The sequence below is a fragment of the Cygnus olor genome, chromosome 19 (genome assembly GCF_009769625.2).
Source record: "Cygnus olor isolate bCygOlo1 chromosome 19, bCygOlo1.pri.v2, whole genome shotgun sequence".
NCBI classification, from domain to species: Eukaryota; Metazoa; Chordata; class Aves; order Anseriformes; family Anatidae; genus Cygnus; species Cygnus olor.
This window is the reverse complement of record NC_049187.1, coordinates 9,366,577-9,392,163: the sequence shown is the minus strand read 5'-3', so window position 1 is coordinate 9,392,163 and position 25,587 is coordinate 9,366,577. Positions and strand designations below refer to the sequence as shown.

Sequence of the window (25,587 nt, the reverse complement as noted above, 5' to 3'; positions counted from 1 at the left end):
ATGCATCAGATCAGGCTTACGCAAAAAGAAATAGTGAGATACACGATGGCAGTTATTCAAACACGAAACAAATCAAATGCATTAGCAACATCCATTATGCACTGGAAAAGCTGTCATTAAGTCTGATAAAATAAGTACGCACACTAAGGTGATCTGGTTAGCTTAAAAGGTTCATCATTTATCCACTTAGTCGAAGTAAGCAAATTAAAAGACAAACTTCAGAAACTTCTTTTTAAATGTCAGTTGCTCCTGTATTTGAAGTAGAAACATATTTCCTTTCCAATAGGTTTAAATGGAATTTAAACCAACCACAGTCAATACCAAGAAATAAAATCTAAAATCTGTAAGTACCTCTTCTTTATTTAAGCTTTGGTGAAAACACACAATATCAAGGTGTTTTTTTCCATTTAATTATTTTTTGCCCTACTAAATTCTCTTAACCATTCAGTCTGTTACAATGACAATTCTAAATCATTCTGTACATTCTGAGGTTTGAGATTTATTTATTAAATAAATGGCATCTGTATGCATTGAAGTACAAAAACAGGTGCTACTGAACCAAAAAGAGATAACTATATAAGCTAAGAAAAAAAAAATCACAAAAAGAAAAAATAGGGGAGAGGTGGCACAGCGTAAGAACTACTAAGGAGACCGCAAAATCATCAGTAAACCAGGATAATCTAAGGGGTACTGAACTAGCAGAAAGATGACTTCTATTTATTCCTTCCTTTACCACCAGCTTGCTCAATGGTATCGTGCAAGTCAATTCCATTCCTGTAGCTATTTCTTCTACTCTCACCCAGTTGTCTCTTTGAACAAAACATAATCCATGAAACTTAGAACTGCTATCAAATGTAGGCCTCCAATACAGATGTGATCTTTGGGCACACACAAACCTAAGTGCTAAGCACTAGGGCAACACTTCATTACACTGTCATGAGTCATTAAATGAGGCTGGAAGACAGGGCTCTGGTGCAGGTTTAATCAGCCAGCAGGTCCCCACTCACACTTCCTTTATTTCAGATATTTAAAGTTTTTACTGTGGGCCATAGATTCAGTTCAAACAAGTACTAGATTGTGAGCCAGAAGGGCGAGACTGAGCTCTCCGGGGAAAGGCAGAGACTGTGGGATAGGTGACTGCCAGATCACGCCTGCCTTTTCCAAGTGCTGCTCTTTGGAATTTGCAACTGAGACAACAGCTCTCATCTTCCCAGGCAGAAAAGCACCAAATCCAGCAAGCGGAGGAGAAAAGGTATCAAGGAAAAGCACCGGAAGAAAAAAGAATCTCTGCAAGTTCAAACAAACCCAGGAAGCTCAGCCAAAAGCAAGCAGGTTTGTATACTATACCATCAATCCCACTATATACATATATATGTATTTTAAACTTTCATTTTCACACTTCATCAAAAAGAAAATATTTTGTTTTGATATGTAAAATGTTACTTCTGTTTTTCCTCCCATTATGCCAGCTTCAGTTTCCTTACTTCGCCATACAATTCCACGGGCTGTAGTAATGGGCCCAAACTGGTTTGTCAAATCTTCTAACCTCATCTCAACGAATAACGGTGTTCTGGTTTGGACAGATTTACCTGCCATGAGAGTGCAAGAGCACTACAAAATGAACTAATGCAAACATCTGCGTATCTTAACTATAGATTCAAAGATCAAGCAACCATTTAAACCGACCAGCTTTGATATCACCTTAGTGCTGTGATCAATTACCTACTTGCGATAAAAATGGTAAATACAGATATTTCCACCATTGTTAATTTCCTAGTTTTTGGCTTGTATTTCATATTCGTCACTCCTGCACCATGGAAATAATTCTGAAGTGCTGTAAAGTGATTATGCTATATGCTGTACAGTATGCAAAAGTCAGGTTATGAAAATTAAGCCTGATGAGCCAAAAGCTTACACAGAAGGTTTAAGTTTCCTTTTTTTTTTTTTTTTTTTTTAAAGACTGAATAAGAAGCATTGTAAATGGAAGCAAACAATCTGAAGAAATTTTAAAAAGCCATGATTTTGTGGATGACAACTGGTGTAAAAGTAGTTCACTTACAGGTACTAATTTCCAATACCATTTGGAAGGAGACTGCTCAGGAAGCAAGGAAAGGAATGTAGGAATAGGAAAGGAACATCAGCAATGCAAGTTATAAGCAGCAGTACTTAAATGCACTTCAGCAATAAACACTTTCATATTTTAGAGGGGCTGTAGTCTAGAAGCTTAATTTTAAAATATTAAAATGAGACCCAAAAGTCAATAGAAGGTTAAAGGGATCCTTCAGACCATACAGCAACTTGTAAATTAAACAGCTCTTAAGTCCCTTATCATTGAAGGATATGATTTTATATAAAGTACATAAAAAACTTTGACACCGACACGAAAATTAAATAATTGTGCCTTGTTCACATGTTAAAATTTATCCTCTTTGCACAGGAATGCCAACAAGAGGGAAGAGCACAGCAGAGCTTTTCTAAAGGCTCTATTAAATCATAAATCGGGAGCATGGATAGCTGGTGTATATTACGTTTTAGAAAAATATTATTTTACATTCTCCAGAAATGAAAGCGTTCTGTGTTTTTGCAGTGTTAGTGCATTGTGATATAACTTCAAGAGAAAAGGGGGGGGGGAGGGAAGATCACAAACACACACCTATAACAGCTGAATGCTAGGAGTATGCTTACTGGATAGAACTTGAATAAGCCCTCTGAATTTACATTAGACAATAAATTCATGTAAAACGAATATGCCCCAAAAGCTTTCAAAATATATGCTATATATTTTGTGCTTTGAAAGCTAAGCGAAGTTTTCTAAAAACATTAAACTGAAGCAAGTTATTTTAGTCGAACTAAAACTTAAAAGAAAATCAAAAGATACTACAGGGACCGAAAGGTAAGGAAGGGCTCTGGTGGTACACACGGAACAGACTGCATGCACAAAATCTCAGGTTTTCCAAGGACTGGATGCCTCATGTTTTCTGACAAAGAAAATGCTGACATGTTTATATTTAAATCCATTAATCACTAATACAAAAAATTATGACTGAAGATAAATTTGTTTTACCTTTTGATGCCCTGGACTTTCCATTAATTGCTGTTTTAACTTAATCTCTTTCTCTGTTATTTCTCTCATTTTAAGGTTCACCTAAAAGGGCACAGCATAGAAAGGATATATTAAGACATTTTAATATGTTTCCAAAAGTTGTTGTTTTTTTCCATCCTCTCCTCAATTTAGTGGTCAATCCATTCTGAAAATGAAGAAAGCTTATAGAATAATTTATTACAAGTAAATAAGGGAATCTTCTATGTGTTTTCTCTTTCAGTGGTGAAAGTTTCTCACGGACATACAAATCTGCTTCTGAATTCAAACAGATCTCCTTGAATCACAAGGATATTTAGACCAATATAAGACTTACAGACACACAAGCAGTATCAGAGACATCAGCAGCATTAGTTTTCAAGACCAACTACCTTATTAACAGTAGCTGTAATAGCTTTCCCTCTAAGATTTGCAAAGCTTAGGTTAAAAAAAAAGTATAAACGTATAAAATCGATAAAAATATAAATGGGCGAATGAACTTAGCTTATTATGTATCTCATTAATACATAATAGATAACTTTTCTACTGGATACCTAAGAAAACAAATATTTTCAGAACTATTTGATAAAAAAAAAAAAAAGAGAAGTGCATATTTTGTAAAATTATCAAAGGAAAACCTGGGTTTGCAAAGGATACATTCTCTTTAGAATGCAGCTCTGTTGTCATTCAAAAGGTTTCCACAAACTTAACTTTTACCTTTGAAAAGTTTCAGGATTTCTGTTAAATAGCATTAAAGTTACTCAGAATTAATCTACCTTCTTCTTTAACAGGAAACAATGCTTTACCTAAAGAATCTCACAGCAACTTGTCTGAAAACAAAGAACCCAATTTCTGGAGTTTTCCAATTTAATTCTTAATTATCTTCTCTATTTTAAAGTTCACTTTGAAAAATTTACCAGCTCTATCATGGCAACCCTACGAAAAAGGAATTGCATTTCCCTGCTAATCTGATTCTCTTTCCAATCCATATGAAAGCCTTGAGAAGCCAAACAGGAAGATGAAATTAAAATTGGTCTCATTGGTTGCAGTAATAAGGAATCAAATACCATCAATAACATCCTCCTGCTACAGATCATTACATCCAGCTACAGCTGGACTTCAGTTAACAAGTTACAAAATAATTAAAAGCAGTTCTCTTTGTCTGAAGTGGAAAAGACGACAGAAGAGCACAGGTAAGAGAGACAATCATCAGAACTTTTGGAAAAATTTGAAAATTGCCAATAAGGAACAGACACACATCTCGAAGTAAATTTTACCTTGTTAATCCAGAAAACCATTGCATCCTCCAAATCATAGGGCAGTTCTTTCGAGGCACTGAATGTAGAGAAACGCTTGACACTAGCGACCACCTTTTCAATGCTGATCATTTCTACAGTATAGGCCATCATGAGAGCATCAATCATTGCCATATGCGAACTCTAAAGGAAGAATGCAGAAAGTATTGAAAAATGAAATTCTTTAGGAAAAAACTTTGTATATTCTAACTGTATTTACAATGAAAAAAAATCACGAGGTTAGCGACCTAGAAATGAAAAGCTCTTCATTCCCTTAACTATTTAAAATGGTGTTAAATAAAAAGATCATTAGGTGGATTTAATCAAGCTAACCATTTTGATTGGTGCACAGCCCAGGTCAGATTCAGACACAGGTGTATCATCGCTCTCCATGACGTAAATCCCTTTTCGAGACAGAGCCTGGATCACTGACTGGTGTCCCTGCAGAGCAGCCACCTGATCCCCCTTCAGGATGAGGCTGCAGACACGACAGTACAGCTCGCTGGACAGCAGCAGCTTGATGACGGGTGGTTTAATGTGTTCTTGCTCATATTGATCTATGTAAAACGGGTCCTTCAGCTCCTCCGGGACATTGTCTGAAACAAAGAAAGTTTCAATGAGTGACATCGGTAAGTGGCACCAGGTAGGGACCGAAGTAAAAAGTTCTTCCTTTTGTTCAAAAGGCAGCATATGAAAGGAGAAAATCAAGCACTGAAGATACTGAATGCAGTAGGCCTGCAGCTCCATATCACAAGTGGTTTTCAATAGGTCTTTTTGCTTTATTTTGACTACGTAAAGCACACACACAGTTCAGAAAAAAATCCTACACATTACCAGGTAACTTTCCTAAATAACTAGAGCCCCATTTCACAGAAGCACTTCAATAAGACTGAGGGTCCATTGCCCTCTGTGCATCTCTAGCTGTTCCTTGGGAAAGACCCAGCTCAATCACAACAATGCACTGTTACCTCTACCAATTACTGCATACAATTGGCATTTTAATTTTTTCCTGAATTTTAAGTTATTTACTTAGATCACAGGCTAGCAGGCTCCGTGTATCAGATTGACAAAACATGTATGCCTTCCAAGCAAAGTTTACAGCTACTTCAAGCAACATCCCCAAACAGCTGTGCACAGCAGTTAAATAACTGCAACAGTCACCAAGAGCACTTGGCTAAACATTCTCAGACCGAAAAAGAGAACAAGCCACCTATTTTTGGATTCGGTGCTAATCAACGGACAAAGATAGAAATTCTAAGGTGCCAAAGTTCATAAAAGGACCAAAGCATCTAGCACCTAAAGCATTTTTACAAATATTTGGCAAACTGAGTCTTCAATAGCTGATTGTGTTTTTGAAGACGAGAGCACTGAAGCAAATTACGGCAGATTTTCAGTCTTCAAATAAAAGCTTCTGAAGCAAAACCATTCCACTTGGATTTGGATTTAACACGAATTTTACACCAAATCTAGAACTTACATGCACTGACAAAACAGAAGGCTTCATCCTTGCACACCAGCTCCCATCCCTAATGAAGACTTACACAGCTGCTGGTGGCTGGCAGGAAAGGCAGGCACCAACAACTGATATTGCCATCACCCGAAATAGCTGTAACGCATCTCAGATCCACCCGCTGCCTTCCGAAGCACTGTCAGTGCTAAAGGCTGACACACTACGACACAAGGCAAATGCCAACAGGCTGTGGCAGTCCGAGGTGGAAGGAAAAGTTCTTGCAAGCGATACTACCTTGGTATCAGGGGAAGGGTACAAAACAAGTTAAAATTAGGTAAATCCCGAAATAAACACTTCTACTCATGTTCAATAACCAGAATGGAAGCTATGGAACTTATAATAGCCCAGCTGTGAGTACAGCAGTCTTCACCTCCAGGAAACGTACTTGCCAGCCTCGAGTGCATTGTTTTAATAGAAGGCAGACATTCCATTATTTGCAGACATGAATTTGGATCCTATGCCATCCAATCACTGTGAAGGTCTTCCGCTGAAGTCACCTCAGTAGTTCATTTCAGTAAGTACATCTACAGTTAGAAGAATTACTAATTTGGCAACTTTTTGACTTTCAGCTCATTTCCAGCATAAATTAATTTCTCCGTTGAACACACTCCTACCCAAAGCATATCTTCGAACTGCAAAACAAGCCACGCAGTATTGGTATGCTGCGGAGCACTTGGTGTTCATAAAGATGAGAAACTGAGACAGAACGCTACCAATTACATGAGCCTGAAGTAACCTCACTTAAACAAAACTGTGTAGTAAACCAGTGTTGTCGTAACAGCCCTAACAGGGCCTTGCAGTTACTCATACAATACTGCCCCTATTTTGCAAAACTGAAAGCTTTCTGAAGTTTATTAAAAAGAACATTTTTCCCTTAAGGGACACTGAATGCTGCACTATACAGACTATATATCGAAGACGGCAGGAAATACAATAAAACCTCACAGGCACCACATAAGCAGTATTTGTTACCAAGGCTGTCCATTTTTCAGTGAGATAGGTAGTAAATGCAAATATTTTTAATCTCCTTAACATCAGTCAACCTGACCTAAAAATCAAAGGCTGTTGAAAGGTAATTCCATTTAACGGCCGCTGCCAATTCCAGAAGGAGAAAAGGAGCTTCCATTTCTAATGACTGGGGAAGGATCCACAGCTCAAAATGTAAAGCAGCTCGTATTATTCAACATTTTAGCTTCATTACAAGCAGATACACCTTTAGCAATCTAAGACATATTGCTTTTCAGTAAAATTATTTGTAAAAGGGAATAATAGAATAACAGCTCACAGAAAACCTATGATGAAGTACATTCTGGTAAGAGTATTAGCATCACTCCAAGTTTTAAAGGATTAAAAAAATAAAAAATTGAAACCTATGCACGTTCAAAATGCCTGAAATGCGCAGTACTTGTTCGCCATGGTGGTTTTGGTAGGAAGGTGTGCCCCCAGCTCCTCGGAGCACCTCGAGCAGGGAATTGAGGTGACAGCCTGAAGCTGCTGCCTGGAGCTGCGTGCCCAGTCGCTGCCGGCCCAGGAATCCCATCCCCGCACCGAGGCCCAGCAGCTCAGCTACCTGGGCACCAAGGCATGAGCAGCAAACGGCTCGCCTCAGCTTTTCTGCAGGTTCCTCCTCCACAAGGCAGGTGGTTGTTTTATGGACTGCAACAAAATAAGTCACTATTTCCATTGCAGCAGCAAACGGAGGTGTTATTGGTTGGTATTCCGATTGTGGTAGCGTAATTCCACGTTTGCCAATAGTACAAACAGATTATATTTATCTTTTTCCTACTGTGGCATTTAGTTACACTGCTGTTCAGGAAGAACTGTGGGTGCAGTCTTTGACATAATGCAAAATCGAGACCACATCCATCTATAAAAGGTGTCAGCGGCACACATCTGCACGTTAATTTACATAGTATGCTGCCCTCTCATGTAGAGCTGACAGTTTTCAATTTGGTGCTACGGTAAATCAAGTTAGCCTAAGGACTCAACAATCCAGAATACGTAAAATAAAATTCGGAAAAATAGTAGAAAGACAAAAATTAGGATTTGCACAATTCAAAAAGGCTTTTAAAAAGTCAGAAGAGCACAATATACAACAGTCCCTGTCTAACTTGCATCATAAAAACTGCTGCCAAGACTTCTCCCTCAAGACATTCAACTGATAAACTTCAAAGAGAAGGAAAAACAAACCAAACAGAACAAAAAAAACCTACAAATGCTGGGAAAAGGATCCTATTTACTATCTTTTAAATGGTGACACAACGTTAGGCATCTATATTTGCACAGTCGCTAACGAAGGCGAAAAGCTTTCTCTCCACCACTAACACACAACAGGCACAACCCATCAGGGTGGGATTTTTCCACCCTTATCAAAACAGAAGACACTACTGGAATGTGATGCTCAGCTTCCTGCCTAACAAAGGCAGTGAAATCCCCCACACTAGTTCTTGTTTAAACTAGCAACATTTGTAAAGATTTTTAAAATTCTTGTTTAGCAATAAATTGACCCAGTTCTTAGCAAGAAGATCCCATGTCTCACAGAGGTAAATACACTCAAGATTCTTTCTTTAAAAAATACACATCTTGTATCTTGGCTACTGTTCTTTATTCTGAACTTCCAGACAAGAGATCCCAAATCATTCTATACTGAAGAACCCTCTGGCTTCCTGTTTCCGATCTCCTGTAACTGCTTACAGACTGGATGGATTATAACGTGACCAGGATTGAAGACACAGGGGAGAAAAGAACAACTTCTAGTAGCAGGACTAATTATTTAAATAGGATCATTTAAAGTTATTCATAAACATTAATTGCCCAATACTTGCAATTTATTTCACCATAAGCACTTGCCAAGCTTTATTTCCTACATTCTTGGTGTATCCAAGACTTCTGCTAGCTAACTTTGGAGACCAACGCCTATCTGTTACAGCAGGGAACAGTACTGCAAATACAGTGATATCCCAACTAGAGGCCACATTGAAAATTTCAGATAGAAATACTTCAGTGCTGAAGAGTGGAATTATTAGCTTTACTATTTAATTCAGATTTACTTCATACTGTCCTTGTGGACATAAACACATTACCCACACGGCAGGGACAAATGAAAAATAAGTGGCAGAAAAAGCTGTAATGCAAAAAGAACGCTACAGAAGCAACTCTGTGTTGAGGAACTTCCACGCATCGCAGCTGCAGATGCCCTGTCCGCCACGCAGTCAGCTCAAGCTAGGGATAACACGGCCTTCCTAGTCAGGAGCATCCAACAAAAAGCCATTTATTTGTGAGACTGATCTTCAAAATTTGAAATCTGTACCTAGAAGTGCAATGCAGGAGACCTGTCTTTCACATCTCTGCTAATTAGTCTTATCTCTAGTACAATGCCACATAAAACAATCAGTTGCAGCACCCAGGTCAGCTCGTTCTCCCCTTACAAGCGCCAAGATTCCCAACTGTCAAAGTCTCAGAAATACGCTGTCAGTTTCAGAACAATTCAACACCAACAAGAATTAACCTAATGCTGATTTCATCTCCAGTAGCTGATTTCATCTCCATCTCCACAGGTAGCCACAGACACCCCTGACAGATTGCCCAACCCCTACCGTGGGGAGTAACGCCGTCTCCAAACATGCCACACACCTTTTTGCTTGCCACACTGCTGAATGTGTCAATGCTCCTTTTGAAGAAAGTGTCCCAGCCTCTCCAAGCCCCAGTTCCATAAGCATCTTTTTCAACACCTTACTTTCACGACCTATAACTGTACTTAGCTGTAAGAACACTGTGTGTTCATCAAAACTTGTGCTTCTACACATTTGTGCTTTGGAATTCTGAAAATCAACTGGAAAAATTTAATTCTGAGCAAATAACGCCTGAGATACAGCTACAAGAAGTTCAGCTTGAGCAGAGTTTAACAAATTCTACCAAAGCAAAACAAAAAATAATTAAACCGTGTCCTTTCGTTGCTTATATTGCAGTCTCCAATACCATCCTAACTCCACAAGGAAGCCACTTCTACGTTACTACTGCGTGTTACCAAAAAGTGTGCAAACGCCTTCTGCTTTTCCTAACCTGCTCTCTCAGTAGTTACCTCTAGGGAAATCTTAGCATCAACTCCAACGCAAGCTTTACAGAAGCATTTTCAAGCTTTTTGAAAGACATAAAACAAAAACTACCAGTGTTTCTATAGCAACTTCAAAATGAGATGGCATGCAACCTGATAATCAGACCCGTCAAAGTGCATACGTAATAATTCAGTTTGTCCTAAGTTTTTGTTAAGAATTGTCACAGAATTCACCACGTTACATTCAGTAGCCGAGCTGACTGGACACTGATTTTATGCAAATGTTGCAAATGGCTGCATGCAGTCGACTCACAGAGCAAGGATGTCCAGTTTTGCTATCTCCAACACCTATAAAAACACAATAACATTTCTCCAACTTTCAGCAGCAAAAACTCTTAAGTCTTCTTGTCCCCTTGAGTCTAGTGCAGAGGTATCTGTACTGGCTATTTTTATAAGAGATGAAGCACTCAAAAATAAGCCAGCATAACTTCTCATTAAGCGATTCTTTTGGTACCCTGTCGGTGAATTCTAATCTCTCAAAAAAACCTGTCAGTTCCAAGTATAAATCATTCTGCATACAAGGTTTACAGGATTACAAAAATAACTTCACATGTAACAACAGTGAGAAAGACAATTATTTCCAGACTCTCTCCTCCTTGCTTTAGGGTAGGGACCATTTCTTTACCATCTCACTTACAAACACCCATTCAGAGACGATTAGCTAATTACAATTTGATAAAGAAAAAGAAAGCAATCCCGAACAAATTTGTCTTATCCCTTGAACTGAAGAAGTGGATGCCAGCCAGATCTGACTTTACCTCGAGAAGCATGAAGAACTGGTTTCACATGGAAAGAGAGCCAAAGCATCACGGTAAACAGAACGAAGCTTATTCAAATTGTGAGTAAGATTTCATTAGTATCAGTATCTGTTCACAGAATTATTCAGTGCTGCATGATGTCCTCTAAGCTGCAGAACAAAGCAGACGCTACACTTTCCCAGCAACTAAGACCATGTACATTATAACAAAAACATTCTTTGTTGGTTCTCATTACAGAACTCTATTATAAACTCCAGAAGTGATCTCTAATATTACACACACAAGTTTATGGAAAATGGGTAGAAAAAAAACAAGCGAAAGGCTTTGTGTACTGCTGGTGAGAGTGACTGCGCTTTTATTATCCTATCTTTTGATCAGGCAGAAAGCCACAAATCTGGATAAACAGAAGAAAGAAAAGAATTATGGAATTCTTCACCTTGTAAACTTCACACAAGTAAGATCCAGTGTTTATGAAACAGGCATTATTAAAGAAACAAAACGTTTAACTACTAGAATATTTGCAAAACACAACAGCTTTCATAAAAATATTTTTATTACAGACCAGAGAAGAAAGCTGGCAGAATAGGAACAGGGAACACAGGGGTTTACTTAGCCAAGTTTAGCCCAGGGAACATTTTCTCAGTGCCCCTACCAACTGGCAACTGTGGGTAGCTATTACGCTACTGTAAAACCTTATTTAACAGGTAAGTATTAAGTACTTCAAAGACAAGAAAAGCCACAACTTGCATTTCCTCTACAATGGATTACATTAACACTTGGCTCTCCTGCCTGTATCTCGCTAAACATCTCGGGCTCCTGTTAGCAGTAAGCCTGGAATCCACGTAAAGCACGCTAGGCCATGGAAAGGTGTAAATAAGCAAAGCCCACCAGGTTCCTTTGGAACAACCTGAATTTTACAAGCTGTGATGAAGCAGCAGCAACATTTGTTATGGAAATGCTGCGAACAACACGCTCACAGCAAACTGCAACACACCAAGGCATACAACACTTTCCTATGCTCCTTACATATCTAAGTTTTATCACAACCACGATGATGGAAATCAATTTCTACGCGTAAACTAATGCTGGCGTAGCTCAATCCACCGAGAAACCAAAGTTCTCCGTTGCCACTGCCTATTTTCCCAAGGTGCAGCACAAGAAATCGGCGCGGGGCTCGGCTGCTGCTCCACAACCTGCTTCATCCGACCGACTGGGGAAGAGCGATCGCTCCCAAGGATGGCTTGCCAAGCTGCTCGAAGCCTCCTACACTCCCTTCTGCAAGGTCAGAACAAAGTTTTCAGAGGGATTGAAGCACCCTGTGAACTCAGGTACCGCAGAAACCCAGTGGCACCCGTGCTCCTAGGCCACTTAAACCTTCAGAGTTGTGTTTTCACACTGCTGCTAGAATTCCTTAAAGCGGACATTTGGTTCTAATCAAAGATCGCTGATGGAAAAGATTATTCTGTTCTAATCAATTTCCCTCCCCTCGAACTACTGTCTCAGCTGAATGGACTTTATTATAGTCTTTCAGGTATGCAGGTTTCCAGATCCTTGTCCAGAAATTTTTACAGAGATCCGTGACATGCTCCCAGATTTATTTGGGGAAAGGGAGGGGGGTGACAGCAAACAGGGGAACACCTTCCTTCACAGCTCCACTCACTTCTCTTTTCTATAATTTGGGCAAACAGTTGTAAAATCCACCCATGGAATCCATGTGTGACAACCAGGCAGCCACCAGAGACAGGCAGGAGGAGCCACGTGCTGCCAGAAACAAAGCATTCAGCTCCATTCCTATTCAAAAAGGGGAGTTCTCACTCTAGCGGTATTTTGTGCTGAAGAGGGAAGGTAGCTGCGCGCAGCTGTTTGGCTACCAAAATTCTCGTTTCATGGGCAGAAGAGAAAAAAGAAAGAACACATCAAAGGAAACAAATCCCAAACTAAGATCTCAAATCCAAATTATGTAAGGTATGCCCTCAGTAATTTGTCCTTGAGAAAAAAAAAAAACACAAAGGATGAAGAATTTTTCTATTTAGATGCCAGCCTAGATATGGAAAATTCAAATATCCTGCAACAGTAAATAGAAAATACAGTTTTGGGTAAAATCTACAGTGAAGATGATTATTAGCAACAGTCTACACTAGAACCTAATTCCTGTTCTTGACCACTTTCGCACTTAAGCATGAGCTTGGCCCTACTCAGGTGAAAATGAAATCCAGGATATGAACCAGCATTTGCAAGATGAAGGCACAAAATTATGTCAACTCATAATGTCAGTTCCAAACCTAACATTTCAGAAAAACACTCTTCACTCAGCCACTTGAAGACAGTTATGGAAACCCTATCAGACAAGGATTACTTCGGAACATAAAAGAGTGCTTTAATATGATTAACAGAGAGCCTTTATTTTTTCACCAAACTGACTAGAACTAAGCCTAATGTAACAAAAAGCCCCCCTAAAAACATCTGCATAGTGAGATTTTATACTTGGAAGAATGGAATCCCAATTGCTCGGTAGCTGCCCAACACTCACTGAACATCCAATATATTACGATAAAACAAAAAAAAAGAAACAGAGAGATGACAAGTAACGTATTAAGTTCAAATATTACTCAAAATGGTAATCATGTAGAAAGCTTCTTTAGACCCATCTCTCTATGAATTAAAGAGGCTTATAAATTTCTAAGTATTCTGCAATGCCATGCTAGAAGCAATGGTTACTATGTGACGACTGCAGAAGCCATTTCAAAAATCAAACCAAATTTCCAGGGGCAATGGTTCTGAAAAGATACACGCACACAAAGCAAAACAAAACGTATGCACTGGAGCTAACCAAGAACGCAACCCCAAGAGTCCCAGCAAAAACATTTGCTCAAGGCATTTAATTTCTATTAACGTATAATCTGAACAAGCCTAAATACAAACGGAAAATCTGGCAAATGCTGCTGCAGCCCTCCGTACACTAGAGACCACACCACTGCCATCATGACAGGTGGGTTTCTCTTTCAAAATTCTTTGTCAAAGGAAAGCCAAGTACTTTACTCAACACAAGTCCGCGCTGTCAAGTGCACAAACAGATTTGTTCCCACCACACTGATCCAAGACCTACAGTCACAACCCCGAGTCCTGAGCCCCAGAAGACACTACCCAGAAACATGAGGCCACAAAGTTTTCTCTGCAGCACAGGATCTATGCCAGTCGAACCTAAATCGGGATTAGCTTCCATTTGAAACCAAGTCATAATATAAACGGTGCATCTTCCTGGCCTGAATATCCATTTTCTCTCTGACCAATAACATTACAAACAAATGCAGCGACCGCAAAATACGTATGAGAAGAAACACCTGTTTACTTCTTCAAAGTTATCAACATTTCCTTAACACCCCCCCCAAATCCCCACATTTTTAAGCTTCATTTAATAAACGTATTTTTTGTCTCTTGGTGCTCGTATTAAAATACCTTCACTAATTTTAAATGTTACAAAAGCACAATTTTCTTTCTATTTTCCCCGCCGTCATTAATGTGGTCAGACCACTGACAGAGCTGGTAATATTAAAGAAAAATAATTTAGAAAATCTTTCAAAAAGGGTAATATTTAACTGCAGGAATGCACTGCTTTTCTCCAGCCTTGTCACAAAGTAAGCTAGTGCTAATCCATTAAGCATATTATGAGTTTGTCGAATTAGACTGAGATTAACAGGGCTACCTCATTTTCCAAAACAAGATTCTGTAGATGCTTTTATTATATGTTTTGGATAAACAAAAACAAGTGCTCCAGCATATTCCTTCATAATGAAGCTACTTGAACACAAGAGGCACCCAGCAGCAATAACTCAAAATAAACAGGTAGATCAGGTTCCAAACAAAAAAGCGAATTTCAACAGATGCCAGGAAGATACTGTACAAATGTGACTCCAGAACTCTTTCTTTTTCCACGTTTGGCTGTAATGGTTTACACCAACATCTAGGAAGGGAGAACTCCTCCTCCATCACCCACACCTTGCTGCCACAGACGAACTGTATCTGCTCATGCAACGTTTCTTTCACATAAAAGACTTTTTCCAATCACAAATGGTTTGGTTTTTAGTGCATTCTGAAACCAGTAACGCAGCCTGGCAGAACAAAACAGAAACCACCTAGCCGAGCATACAAAGAGCATCTAGCTCTTCGCATCTGTTGGCCGAGATGACTAGACAAGGAAGCACACCACAGCCTCCACAACCTGATGGGATTCGAGGCCTGCAAGTACTGAGAGTCCACGTGGCTAAAACGAGGATTTAAACGTTGCGAGATATGCATTTTTCGTAATAAATAATAACGATAACAACAATAACCATAATAAACGTTACTGGCGAGCATTCGCTGTCTGGTTTGCCGATTCGGAGCGGCTCACACAGGTCCATTATTCCTGGTGGAGGTACCAGGAAACACGTAACGCTCCAAGGGAATGGTCTGTCACGTTATCGATATTTAAAACAAAGGCGATTTCGGCTTAATTTGATTACTCCTGGAAGGGGGGGGTGAAGCAGAGACGGCGAGCACACCCGCGCACGCCCTCCTGACAGCGGCGACCTCACCTATTCCGTAGGCTTTCGCGCAGATCCACTGTAGATTAGCAGCTATTTTTGCTCGGGCTGAATCATAGAGCTCCAAGGGGACGATCTCCACGGCGCTATCCGCCAGGGCATCCATTTTTCTCCTGGCGCCGTCTCCGCCCGCGCCGACCTCAGCATCCACCATCTGGAAGGACAACAAAAGACCGCGGGCCTGACGGGGGGCTCGGCGCCCCCCCCGGCGGCTCCGCACCCCCGGGGGCAGCACCTGGGGCTCCGTCCCCCGCCGGGCCCGGGAGAGGCAGCACAGCTCCCTCACGCCCATGCTCCGGGAGGACGAGGAGCAGCAGCAGGAGGAGGAGGAGGAGGAGGAGGAGGAGGTGGAGGAGGAGGAGGAGGAAGGCAGGGGACCGGCGGCTCCCCCTCCCCTCCCCGCCGCGGCCCTGCCCGCCTCCCCGCCCCCACCCTGAGGAGGAGGAGGAGGAGGGGGGGGGGGGGGAGGAAGGCAGCAGCCCCCACCCCCCCCGGCTCCCCGCAGGCCCCGCCGCCTCACCTTGCTACCGCCGCCTCATCCCCGGGCACGGCGGCCGCCGCCTCAGCCAGCGGAGCCCCGGCGGCGCCTCGGGGGGCGGCGGCTGAGGGGGGAGGGGGGGGGAGGAGGAGGAGGAGGAGGAGGAGGAGGAAGGCTGGGCCGGGGGAGGAGGAAGAAGAGGAGGAGGAGGAGGAAGGGGGAGGAAGGCAGCAGCCGCCGCCGCCGCCGGGCCGGGGCTGGCAACGCTCGGGACCGCGCGCGCGCGCATGCGCCCGCCCCGCGCGCGCTCCCGTGCCCCCCCGCCCGCCTGCCCCCCCGCTCGCTCCCGGCCCGGGGCGGCGTACGCGCGCGCTCTCGGCGGGCGGCCACTGCGCAGGCGCCGCCGCCCCGCCGGTTCTGCCGCCCGCGGCCCTCGCTTGGCAACCGTCGCCATGGCGACCGCGAGCCCGGCCCGCGGCGGGCCGCGGCCTGCGCTCCGCGGGGCGATGGCGGCCCCGGCACGGTGCGGCCCCCTCACCCGGGGGCCTTCACCTCACGGGCTCGATGCCCCGTGGTGATGTGCGCGGACAAGCGCTCGGTGTTAAAAAAAAAAAAAAAAAAAAAAAGAGCCTGCACACCAGGGAGAGCACAAAGAAAGGCCCCGGGCCTGTCCCGGCCCCGGGGGGTTCCCCTCACGAGATGGGCTCCAGCCGCCACCCCGGTGCTGCCTCAGCTCTTGTTGAGGTCTCCTGGCCCCGGCTGTGGTTCCTGAGCAGCTGGGTGCTGCGTGGTGGAGCTGCGATGGTCCCTGAGGTGGTCCCCGAGATGGTCCTGAGATGGCCCCCAAGATGGTCCCTGAGATGGTCCCCGAGCTGAGCCTTTCAGCTGAAAACTTTGATGACGGCCATAACGGCCCAGGCCGCTTCCCCTCCCTGTTTGCACAGCAGGGGTGTCAGAAGGCCCCATCCCACCGGTCTGCGATCCTACGGGCACGCAGGGCTCGTGCAGGCCGTGTTAACAGACGAAAGTGCAGAATCGGAGGTTTTAGGGTGACTCACGTCGAGCTCGAGGCCTGCCACAGGCAGCCCATTGTTCGCGTGTTTGCTCTGACAGCCGTGTTGTTCTCGGTGCTGTCTCACCACGTTTTGCAGTTGTCAATTGGGCCTCCTTTATCAGGCAGGGAAGAATATAAATGCCCAAGAATTTCTGTCTTCTGACTGTAAATCATTAACCAGGAAAACCTTTGGGTACATAATAACTTCCACAGTAGTAAAATCAGACATTTGCTTCATGCTATCTTTCCTGCCGGGCAACCAACCACCCTTGACAAAACATCAGAACTGCCAGTTTGATCATCAGCAATACTTTTCTCCAGGTCATTACAACCAATTTCCCCCAAGACTTGATCTGTTAATATCTGATCACGATCAAAGGATGCCAAAGGTGGTTTCCATGCAGAAGACCAGCTTATGTATCCCGGCTTATGTATTTCAAAACAAATGGAGAATTTGATCACCTGGTTTATGTCATGATACATAGAAAGCAGCAAGTAATGTTTGACAAGTATAAAAAGGGTTGTTTGTTTATCTTTTTGGGTGCAGGTAGACTATCCCAAGTTCCTTAGAGTTCTTTTGCTGCTGTTGGTCTACCAGCCACCATCTGAAGGCCCGCAGGCTCATAGGTACTGCTGGAGCCAGCAAGTGCATCCCTGTACGGTGCGTGGTGGGTTCATGATCAAAACAAGATCCTGTAGGTTGACTGACTTGACAAGTTGCATTACTGGAAGCAGGGCTCATGTCAAAAGTGAAGTTACGTGATGAAGAGAGTTGAGCCTTCGACGCATGCACTGGATCGATGAATTACCTCAATATCCTTCTTATGAAAAAGCGATTATAAGCTTAGCCACACAACAATGATAGCAGACTGGCCTTATTCTACCTAATTTTATTTGTTATGATTCTCATAAATTATTTTTTGTTACACATAACTGGTAGACTGTATAAACATTTCAAAAATTTTTAAAGATTAATTTAGGTCTGTCTTAAGATTCAACATTTATTTCCCTATATCTTTTTGTAATGCAAATGCAGGGCAATCTGTTTCATGTCATCAGGAAATATGATCTGGTGTTCAAAGGTTATCCCAGCCTACTTAATTGCAAGATTGTATGCAATTAAAGTAGATGTCCCTTGCAAATAACTTGCTAGTTGTTTTATAATCTCTGAAGAGTTTGGTTTTCAATAGCTTTTTACAGGCTGTTGATTTGTGACGTTATCATTATAACAAGCTGCTTTTGTTTTTAGATTAAGGCCCAATCCAAATCCCCTTAAACTCAAGAAGAATGTTTTCATTTACGTAGTGGATTGGGCATTAAACGTGCTGCAGAAACAGAATGGCCCTTTGACTCTTAGAGCAGGTGACCTGTATCTGAGGGCAAAGGTGCACACTGGGAGAAAATTGTCCTACTTTTTTCTCTGATATATTTTTGCTATAGATAAAGAATGGATCTAGTTGTTCAACTTATCAGAATGACTTAGAAACAAAATATGTTTTAAGATGGTGGCAGACTACCTTGGCAAAGCAAAGCCAATATTACCAAGACCCCTGAAACTCTCAAGGTAAAAAAGTAGAAACATTTGGCTCAAGAAAATGAACACTGTGGAGAAAAAGCATAAGGGGAAGTCCAGTGGCAAAGAGAATGTCATTCTTTTACAGGCTGATGTTGAACTAAAGACCCTGACTTAGTACTACCTTTTTTTTCCCTTTTACTTTATATTGTGTTATCCTCTGGATTTGCATTTATTTATCACTGTTTTCCAGTCCCAGTGTGAAGCGTGCTGTGACTTCTTCCTCTATGGTAATATCCTGTAACTGTTACTTAGGGCATTTGGGTGTCCTTAAGCAAAAACTCAAATTGATGTTTTGGGAAACTTTGCAGTTGATAATGAAGTGGTTTGGCCAGAACTCAGCACCACCACCATCAGCACCCTCAAAATTGTCCTGCAGGTAAAAAGCCTACATTTCAAGTAGGAGGATCACCAGTAGATTGCTAAACGTGTTTCCTTTTCATGAGAAAATAAACCTCTTCTATATTCAATAGCAGTAAATTCATCTTTAATTTGCATACCCCTTGTTTCTTTCTTGCACTCCATACAAAACATCCTTTATGGCATTTCTTCTTGAAAAAAATAATACAATGGTTTTCTATACAAAATAATTTTCCTATTAGAGCGTTCTCCTGGATTCCTTAACCATTCAGAGTGGGCGTACACGTGAACCGACAAATACTGCACAACCTGTCTTACAGCAGAACTCTGAGATTAATTACTAGGAGGTAATACCTTTGACAAATTACCATATTCAAGTGTGACACCTATTACATGCAACAAAGCTAAACCCACGTGCTTGTTTTCAGCCTTACTGGAGAAATGCCTGGGATTTCAGTTTCTTCCACCATGTTTCATTTATCAATATGGGAGACAACACATAAAATAAGAATATCAGTTCTTTGTCATCCTGAGGACATCAGATCCAAGTTTATATTGTAAAATAATATATAGCCTGTAGAAATATAAATGTGCTGTGCACTGGGAACATATAGGGCAGGGATACTTCCTGGGTATGTAGAAAAAGCAAGAGCTAACCCATCAGTGGCACTAATTAGCGCCCTCTGGTTAGAAAGGCCAACAGTGAATTGGGATTCTCCCTCACCATTACAAAAAGCACCTTCAGAAGAAGGAAAACGTGCATCTGCAGGAGGCTGCACAGAAAGCCTATGCTTCACTGTCTCCCTGTAGCTATTTATGGAGAGGGAAGACTCCATCCAACGTCGCTACCAGTCAGATAATGCTCTGAGCGTTAAAATCAGCAAAAAAAAGCAGCAGGGCAAGGGACTACAACTTGGGAATTTTGGCACATTGGGTAGCTCATCTGTATCACATATAGCCTGATTCCTGCTCAGCTTACTTTCCCCTAATAGGGCTCACCACACTTTCCAAAGCTTGGTAATTTCCCATCCTTCACTTCCTTTCCCCAGGAAAAGCACGGTTATTAGCAGAAGAGAGATACTTTCCCTCCACCAACTCCTTTAAAATTGCCCACAATCAAGCAAGGCTTACCATACCCAGAGCATAAACCCTATAAAGATCGGCTTGCTTCACGCAGCACAGCCACCGAGCAAACGAGGAGAAACCACGCTGGTCTCGTTTGTGCTGCGCGCTCTCTCCCCTCCAGCTGGTTTATAACCCGCATCCCCCAGGGACCGAGCTCCTGCTGCCAGCGTGGCTCATTAGCATTGCTGGGGGAGCTGATCCACCCCTGCTCTGCCGCGGCGTATCAAGGTGGGTGGCTCCAGCCGGGAAGAGCTTCAGCTGCTCGCTTGCCATCTCAGGAGCAGCAAGAGAAGAGGATGGAAGAAATCAACAGGGTTTTTTTTCCCCCGTTATCCTTGCAAATTCCAAACGGCTCCCAGCTCCGTTCTTGGGGCTCTATTTTCAGCCGTGGGCTAATTGTGAATGCGGCTGTATCTGCTTCCCTGTGCTTAGTTCTGCAGGGCCTCGTTTGCCCCGGTGCTGAGCGCTTAATATGCCCTGCCAGAATCGACTTAGAGCCAGGCCACTGCTCGAGGTCACTGCTGGGCTCGGGGCTGCACCACGACTGCTGGCCGTGCGAGGCCAAGAGCTGTCTTCTCCATCTCCCCTCAAACCCGGGAGTCCCAGCACATGCCACAAGGGTTTGGTTTTTTAAAGAAAGTTGTATCTTACTCAAAATTCACCAAGTAAAAAGAGATGTGGTCAGAAAGGCATCTCAAGTGTCCCGTGAATGAATGGATGAAGCCAGGGTAAAGTAACGTGAGGATGAAATGAGGGAAGGGGCAGGCTCCTAACTCAGCCGCTGCTCTACCAGCTTCAAAATGCTTCTGTCCCTGTTACGAAATAGTTCCCCATGACAGTTTATCATGTATTCAACCTTTAGAAAGAGGGAGCTGAGTATTATTCTTAGCAATAGAACAGTCACCTCAGTGCAATTACCAAGAACACGGGAGTGGTTTCCATAGCATACTGCAGCTATCAGCGATTACTTACATTCAGTTCTGCAACTCATGAAGAATGTGCACTACGACAGACTTGTGCATTGGGGAACCACATGCAACGAGCGATATTTTTCATGTAAATAAAGAAAACCAATTAAGCACAGACAGCAGTACCCTATTTCCTTCATTCACTTGTATTATTCTAAAGGCAACGTGCATGTAGTTGAGCTGTGTTGCTGATGGGGTGCAATGCTAATTCAGCTTTCTTTCTTCTCCCTTTCTGTAAAATGCCCGATGTGCTTCAAGCGATGGCAGGGGAAGGGCCATCTCGAGCCTCCACCTGCCGTGCCACAATGCCAAGGTTTCCTCCTGCTGTGCCCAGCAAGACCCAGGGACTGGGGGGCACACGAGGCAGGGGTGCTGGTGGCCCTGGTCCCTGCGGACAGGGCCTCTCCTCCCGCCTGCTGTGCTCCGCCTGAATTTAAAATAATACTTGTACTTAGCGCCTGTCTTCGCAGTGCTGAACAAACATTAATTAATGACTTTATTGCCTGGGGGAGACGGCAGAGGGAGGGGTGACAAGCCCTTGCCCGTGTGTCTCTGGAGGCCGGAGCGCCTGCTGCCAGCTGCCAGGCGTGCGGGGCTCCCTCACCCAGCTCGCCGTTATCGGCAGCACGTCCTGCTCGAGCAGCGAGGGCAGAGGATTTAGGTGCCTGCTTTAATAACAGGTATTTTAAAAAATAAACCGTGTTAGAGATAAAGTCCCAGGACTAGTTTTAGGAGGATGGGGCAATGCCATTTACAGCCCAACAGGTTTTCCAGACAGACTTTGATAAGCAGAGACCTGGTCCCATATTCATTATATTCATTAAATCCTTATTAGCAGTTGTATTTGGGTAGCATTCAGACAGCAATCAATTTTGCTGGGAACTGTTGCTTTGCTTTACCCGGATGATTTATTTTAAAACACATTTTTTCTCCCGAGGACACTTTTGAACAGTAAAACTCCATTTACTGCAAATGTGTAACTGTGCAAAGAGACAGACGTATCTCCAACTTTTTCACCACTACTTAAACATTACTGGAAAGCAATGAACAACTGAAAGGCAGAATAAATTATTAAAAAAAAAAAGTAATAACTACACTGCCTCCTAGCCCTGCTGCTGGCTGTGCTCCACAAGGCGAAGCCACGAGCACGACCGGGCCCAGCGAACGCCGGCACCGAGCGCTGGTGGCCTCGCTTCAGGACACGACGCAGAACCATCACCCACAAGAGGAGAGCCTGGTGGAGAACGCACCCACGTGCTCCAGCACCGTCTGAGCCGGGCAGGGTCCCGCAGCACCCATCACCCCTCCCGCCGGCTGGGGCAGAGCCCCCCACCGGGTGACTTTGGGTTTGTTTTCACCAGCGGTGCCGCATCACCAGCGGCCTGCTCGTCCCCAAACCCTGCTCTCATCAGCACCCAGAAGCAACCGCAACACCGGACTCCCACCGCCTGGCACCCACCCGGGGCCACGCCAGCTCCCACGCAAGCCCTGGCGTTCCTCCCCAGCTCCCAGCGCAGCCGAGCTGGGTCCCACAGCCAAGGCAGCGCACTCGAGGCACCGCCGAGGAGGCAGGTCCCCTCCTCAGGGGATGAACGATTTTTGTCCAGGTTGCTGCCATGCCACAGCCAGGAGGTCGGGGCACGCCTTGGGGATGACATAGCGGTGACAAAGCTGCCAACGCTCACAACGCAGCAGCGCTGGGGGCTTCCCAATGCATTGACTCATTCTGCCGTAGTATTTTTAACTTCTGCTGTTTTGACAGGACCCTGCTCCCGGTTCACGGCCGGCTTGCAGAGCCCCTTCCCGCGGCCAGTACCTCGCCGCCAGCCCCGTGCCGCAGCCGAGCTCCTCACCTGGCAGCCCCGGCCCCTCTCATCCCGCCTCGAGTCGTGCCAAAACAAACACTAAAATCGCCTCACGCCCTTGGGTCCCTGCCAGCTTGCACATGTTGCACTTTAATGCTCTTAAATCTGTAGCCAGAGAACTACGTTAACACGCAAACCAGTCACAGCGATTGGAACGTCTCGATCCTGCTTATCCAGGTCCTATTTGCAAAGAAAAAACTTTACGACTGTGAAACTCCAGCACTGAGCAGGAAACAAAGCCAGGGCAGCACCGGCAGCAGAGCTGAGGCCAGCACCACTGGGCAGGGGCTGGGGGCCCCGCAGGGCTGCCGACAGCCTGGGGTGCACGTCCCGTCCCTCCCCGCTGCCAGGCCTGGCACGCAGGGGAGACACCCAGAGCAAGGTAGTGCCTTTGATCACGTACAAAGGATTTAGCACATGCCAGGGGTTATGGAGACAGACTTCCTACCGGGTGCAGCGTGGCTCCGAGCAGGCAGGGATGGGTCTAAGCACGGGGTGCGTGACCCCGCTGTCCCCACTGCACGGTGCCGCTGACCCCGGCCATCAGGCACCGGTGGCACCCCCACGGACCCCGCGCAGACCCCAGACCCATTCCATGCCTCTCTGCTCCCCCTGACAGCAGCCTGTACACCCCCGGCTCTGGGGATTTGGGGCACGAGACCCCTGGGGCTGCCAGGAGCACACGGAGAGGGTCGCGCTGCGAAGGACACCCCGCATTCCTGGGGTGCATGCGTGCAGCTGCCCGCCCCACCAGGAGAGCCACGCGGATGCTGTAAGACCCCACCAGAAGCCCCCCCCAAGACAGCTAAATCCCTGGCAGTGCTGACTTACCGGTGCTGTTTGCCAGCATCCTCACAGCCGTGGGGGTTTTGGGGGGCTCTGGGCGGCAGCCAGCGGCGTGGGAGCCCATGGTGGGGCCGGGGGCTCAGCGCCGGGGGGCTCGGCCCCCTCTGCTCCCCAGGCAGGGCAGGGGCAGGGGCAGCACGGCCGCGCTCCCCAGCATCACCCCGCTCCCCAGCATCGCTGCCGTTGCCACAGAAACTGGGGGATGACTCAGGCGCTGCGCCGCTGACATCAGAAGCGACGAGGAAGGGGCTGGGGGGGCAGACGTTCCTCGGTCGGTTTTGCTCATTAAAGCCAGAACGCTTTGTCCAAGGAAAACATTCAGCCCCCCCCCCCCCCCCCCCCCCCGGGGGGTATCCTGGGGAACATCTGGTCCTTCAGGGTGCGGGGTTTGGTGATTTCCAGGAGGTCGGTGTAACGGGGATGGGGAGAGACCTGGAGCACTCCACACGTTGGCTTTGCTCTGCCGAAAACTGCCCGGCCCCAAAGCCCCAGAGCAGGGGCTGGCACCAAGCAGCCCCCAGGGCATCAGAAAATAACCATGGGGAGGAAACCCACCTAGAAGCGGCTTTGCCTGGTGCCGGAGCACAGGGCAGGCGTTTGGGAGCCAGGGGCAGGGGGACGCGGCTCCGGCTGATGCCCTGACCCTGCCACGGCATGGGGACGAGGGCTGTTGGTGAACGGTGCTGAGCACTGCGTTGCTGGAGTGGTCCCAGCCGGAGGAGCAGGACATCAACTGTGCCGCCCGGCCCCATCACAGCCCAGTCTACGAGAGGCAGCTTCAGCCTCTTTTTTCTATAATCTTTGAATATGTTCTTGCAGTGGCTTTAAATAACCACCAAGCAAAATGACTTAAAGCTGGGGGGCCCGGGGCCACCCCTCCTGCTGCACCCCGAGCACCGTTTCACCCCGCAGTGGCCGTGCCCAGGACAAGGACTCAGAGGAGGCAGCAGAGCACGATCAGCTGCTCCCCCGATGTTTCATAGGACAGAGCTATTTTTGAAAAGCAGTAAATTAATGCACTTTTCCACTTCGTGCTTGAGCGCAGTGCCGAGACGTCCTGGTTGGGTACCAAACCGTTGTGCTGACTGCTGGCCAGCCAGCGGCCCAGGTTAGAAACTAGTTAAACTTAACTAGTAACTTGGAAATTAGTTAAAATCAGGGAGAAATATTATCTGTGCATAGACACGGGAAAGCTTAGGCATCACCCCAGGCAAACACTCCGCATCTGGACAAAAACATGGGCATTTTGGTAGTGCCGTGCAGGGATTTGTTACGCAACGAAGCGCCGATGCTTCGTTATCTCCCGCTTACAGGCGTTGTTAGATCTAGCCCAGTATGACACACTGAAATATTTTTAGTGAGATGAGAGTCCCGCAAGAGATTCCTCGGTCAGTGAGAGTAGCGACTGATCCCAGAAATGCCACAGCCCCACGAACTCTGTCAAGAAAGAAACTCCCCAGTCGCCCGCAAAAGCAGCCCCGGGGCCAGCGCTGAGCCCTTGCCCCCAGCCATCTCCCGTGGGGCTCCGTGTTGCCCTGGCACAAGCCCAGGGTCAGGGAACCGAACGCCCAGGGCTTTTATTTTTAGCACAGCAAGCTATAAATAGAGCCCGTGGTAACCCACGGAAATGTGATGGACTTGGGATCAGGAAGTGACGGCAGCGGGGAACCCCGGATCTGCGGGACGGGGAGCGCCCTGTCCGGGCGGGCTGGAAGCAAACCATGCACAAATACACCCAAACGGGCAAAGAGGGCACCTCTGCGCAGAGCAGGGGCATGGTGGGATCATGCAGGGCACAGATTTTTTGGGGTTTTGTGCCTTTTTTTTCCCCTCTCCTCGGAGAGCGTCTGCGGGTGGGAGCGAGGAGGAAGCCGAGCGCTGCCGTGCGCCGAGCAGCCCGTGATTCATCGCACGCAGCCTGGCAACAAGCTCGAGTACGGGGGGAAAACACAGATGGAAGGGGCCTGCTGTGATGGAGA

The 25,587-nt window shown here is 45.4% G+C and overlaps 1 protein-coding gene across 5 annotated transcripts in view; it reads right to left on the bottom strand.

The window, feature by feature from the left end:
• The window catches only part of CAMSAP1 (calmodulin regulated spectrin associated protein 1), a 36,388-nt gene extending 12,598 nt beyond the window's left edge, over positions 1–23,790 (bottom strand). Inside the window, exons 1-6 of one of the 5 annotated variants that reach the window (XM_040531195.1) lie at positions 23,594–23,790; positions 15,331–15,493; positions 4,708–4,970; positions 4,357–4,518; positions 3,065–3,145; positions 2,060–2,092 (exon numbers count right to left, since the gene is read on the bottom strand). In XM_040531195.1, the coding sequence (XP_040387129.1) occupies positions 2,060–2,092; positions 3,065–3,145; positions 4,357–4,518; positions 4,708–4,970; positions 15,331–15,493 (702 nt within the window). In that variant the 5' untranslated portion in view covers positions 23,594–23,790. Of the gene's footprint in view, positions 1–2,059; positions 2,093–3,064; positions 3,146–4,356; positions 4,519–4,707; positions 4,971–15,330; positions 15,494–15,574; positions 15,704–15,859; positions 16,120–23,593 lie in introns of those variants that run through there. The other 4 variants (XM_040531194.1, XM_040531192.1, XM_040531196.1 and 1 more) reach the window with 4 other exon arrangements.
• Positions 23,791–25,587: the final 1,797 nt, after the last annotated feature.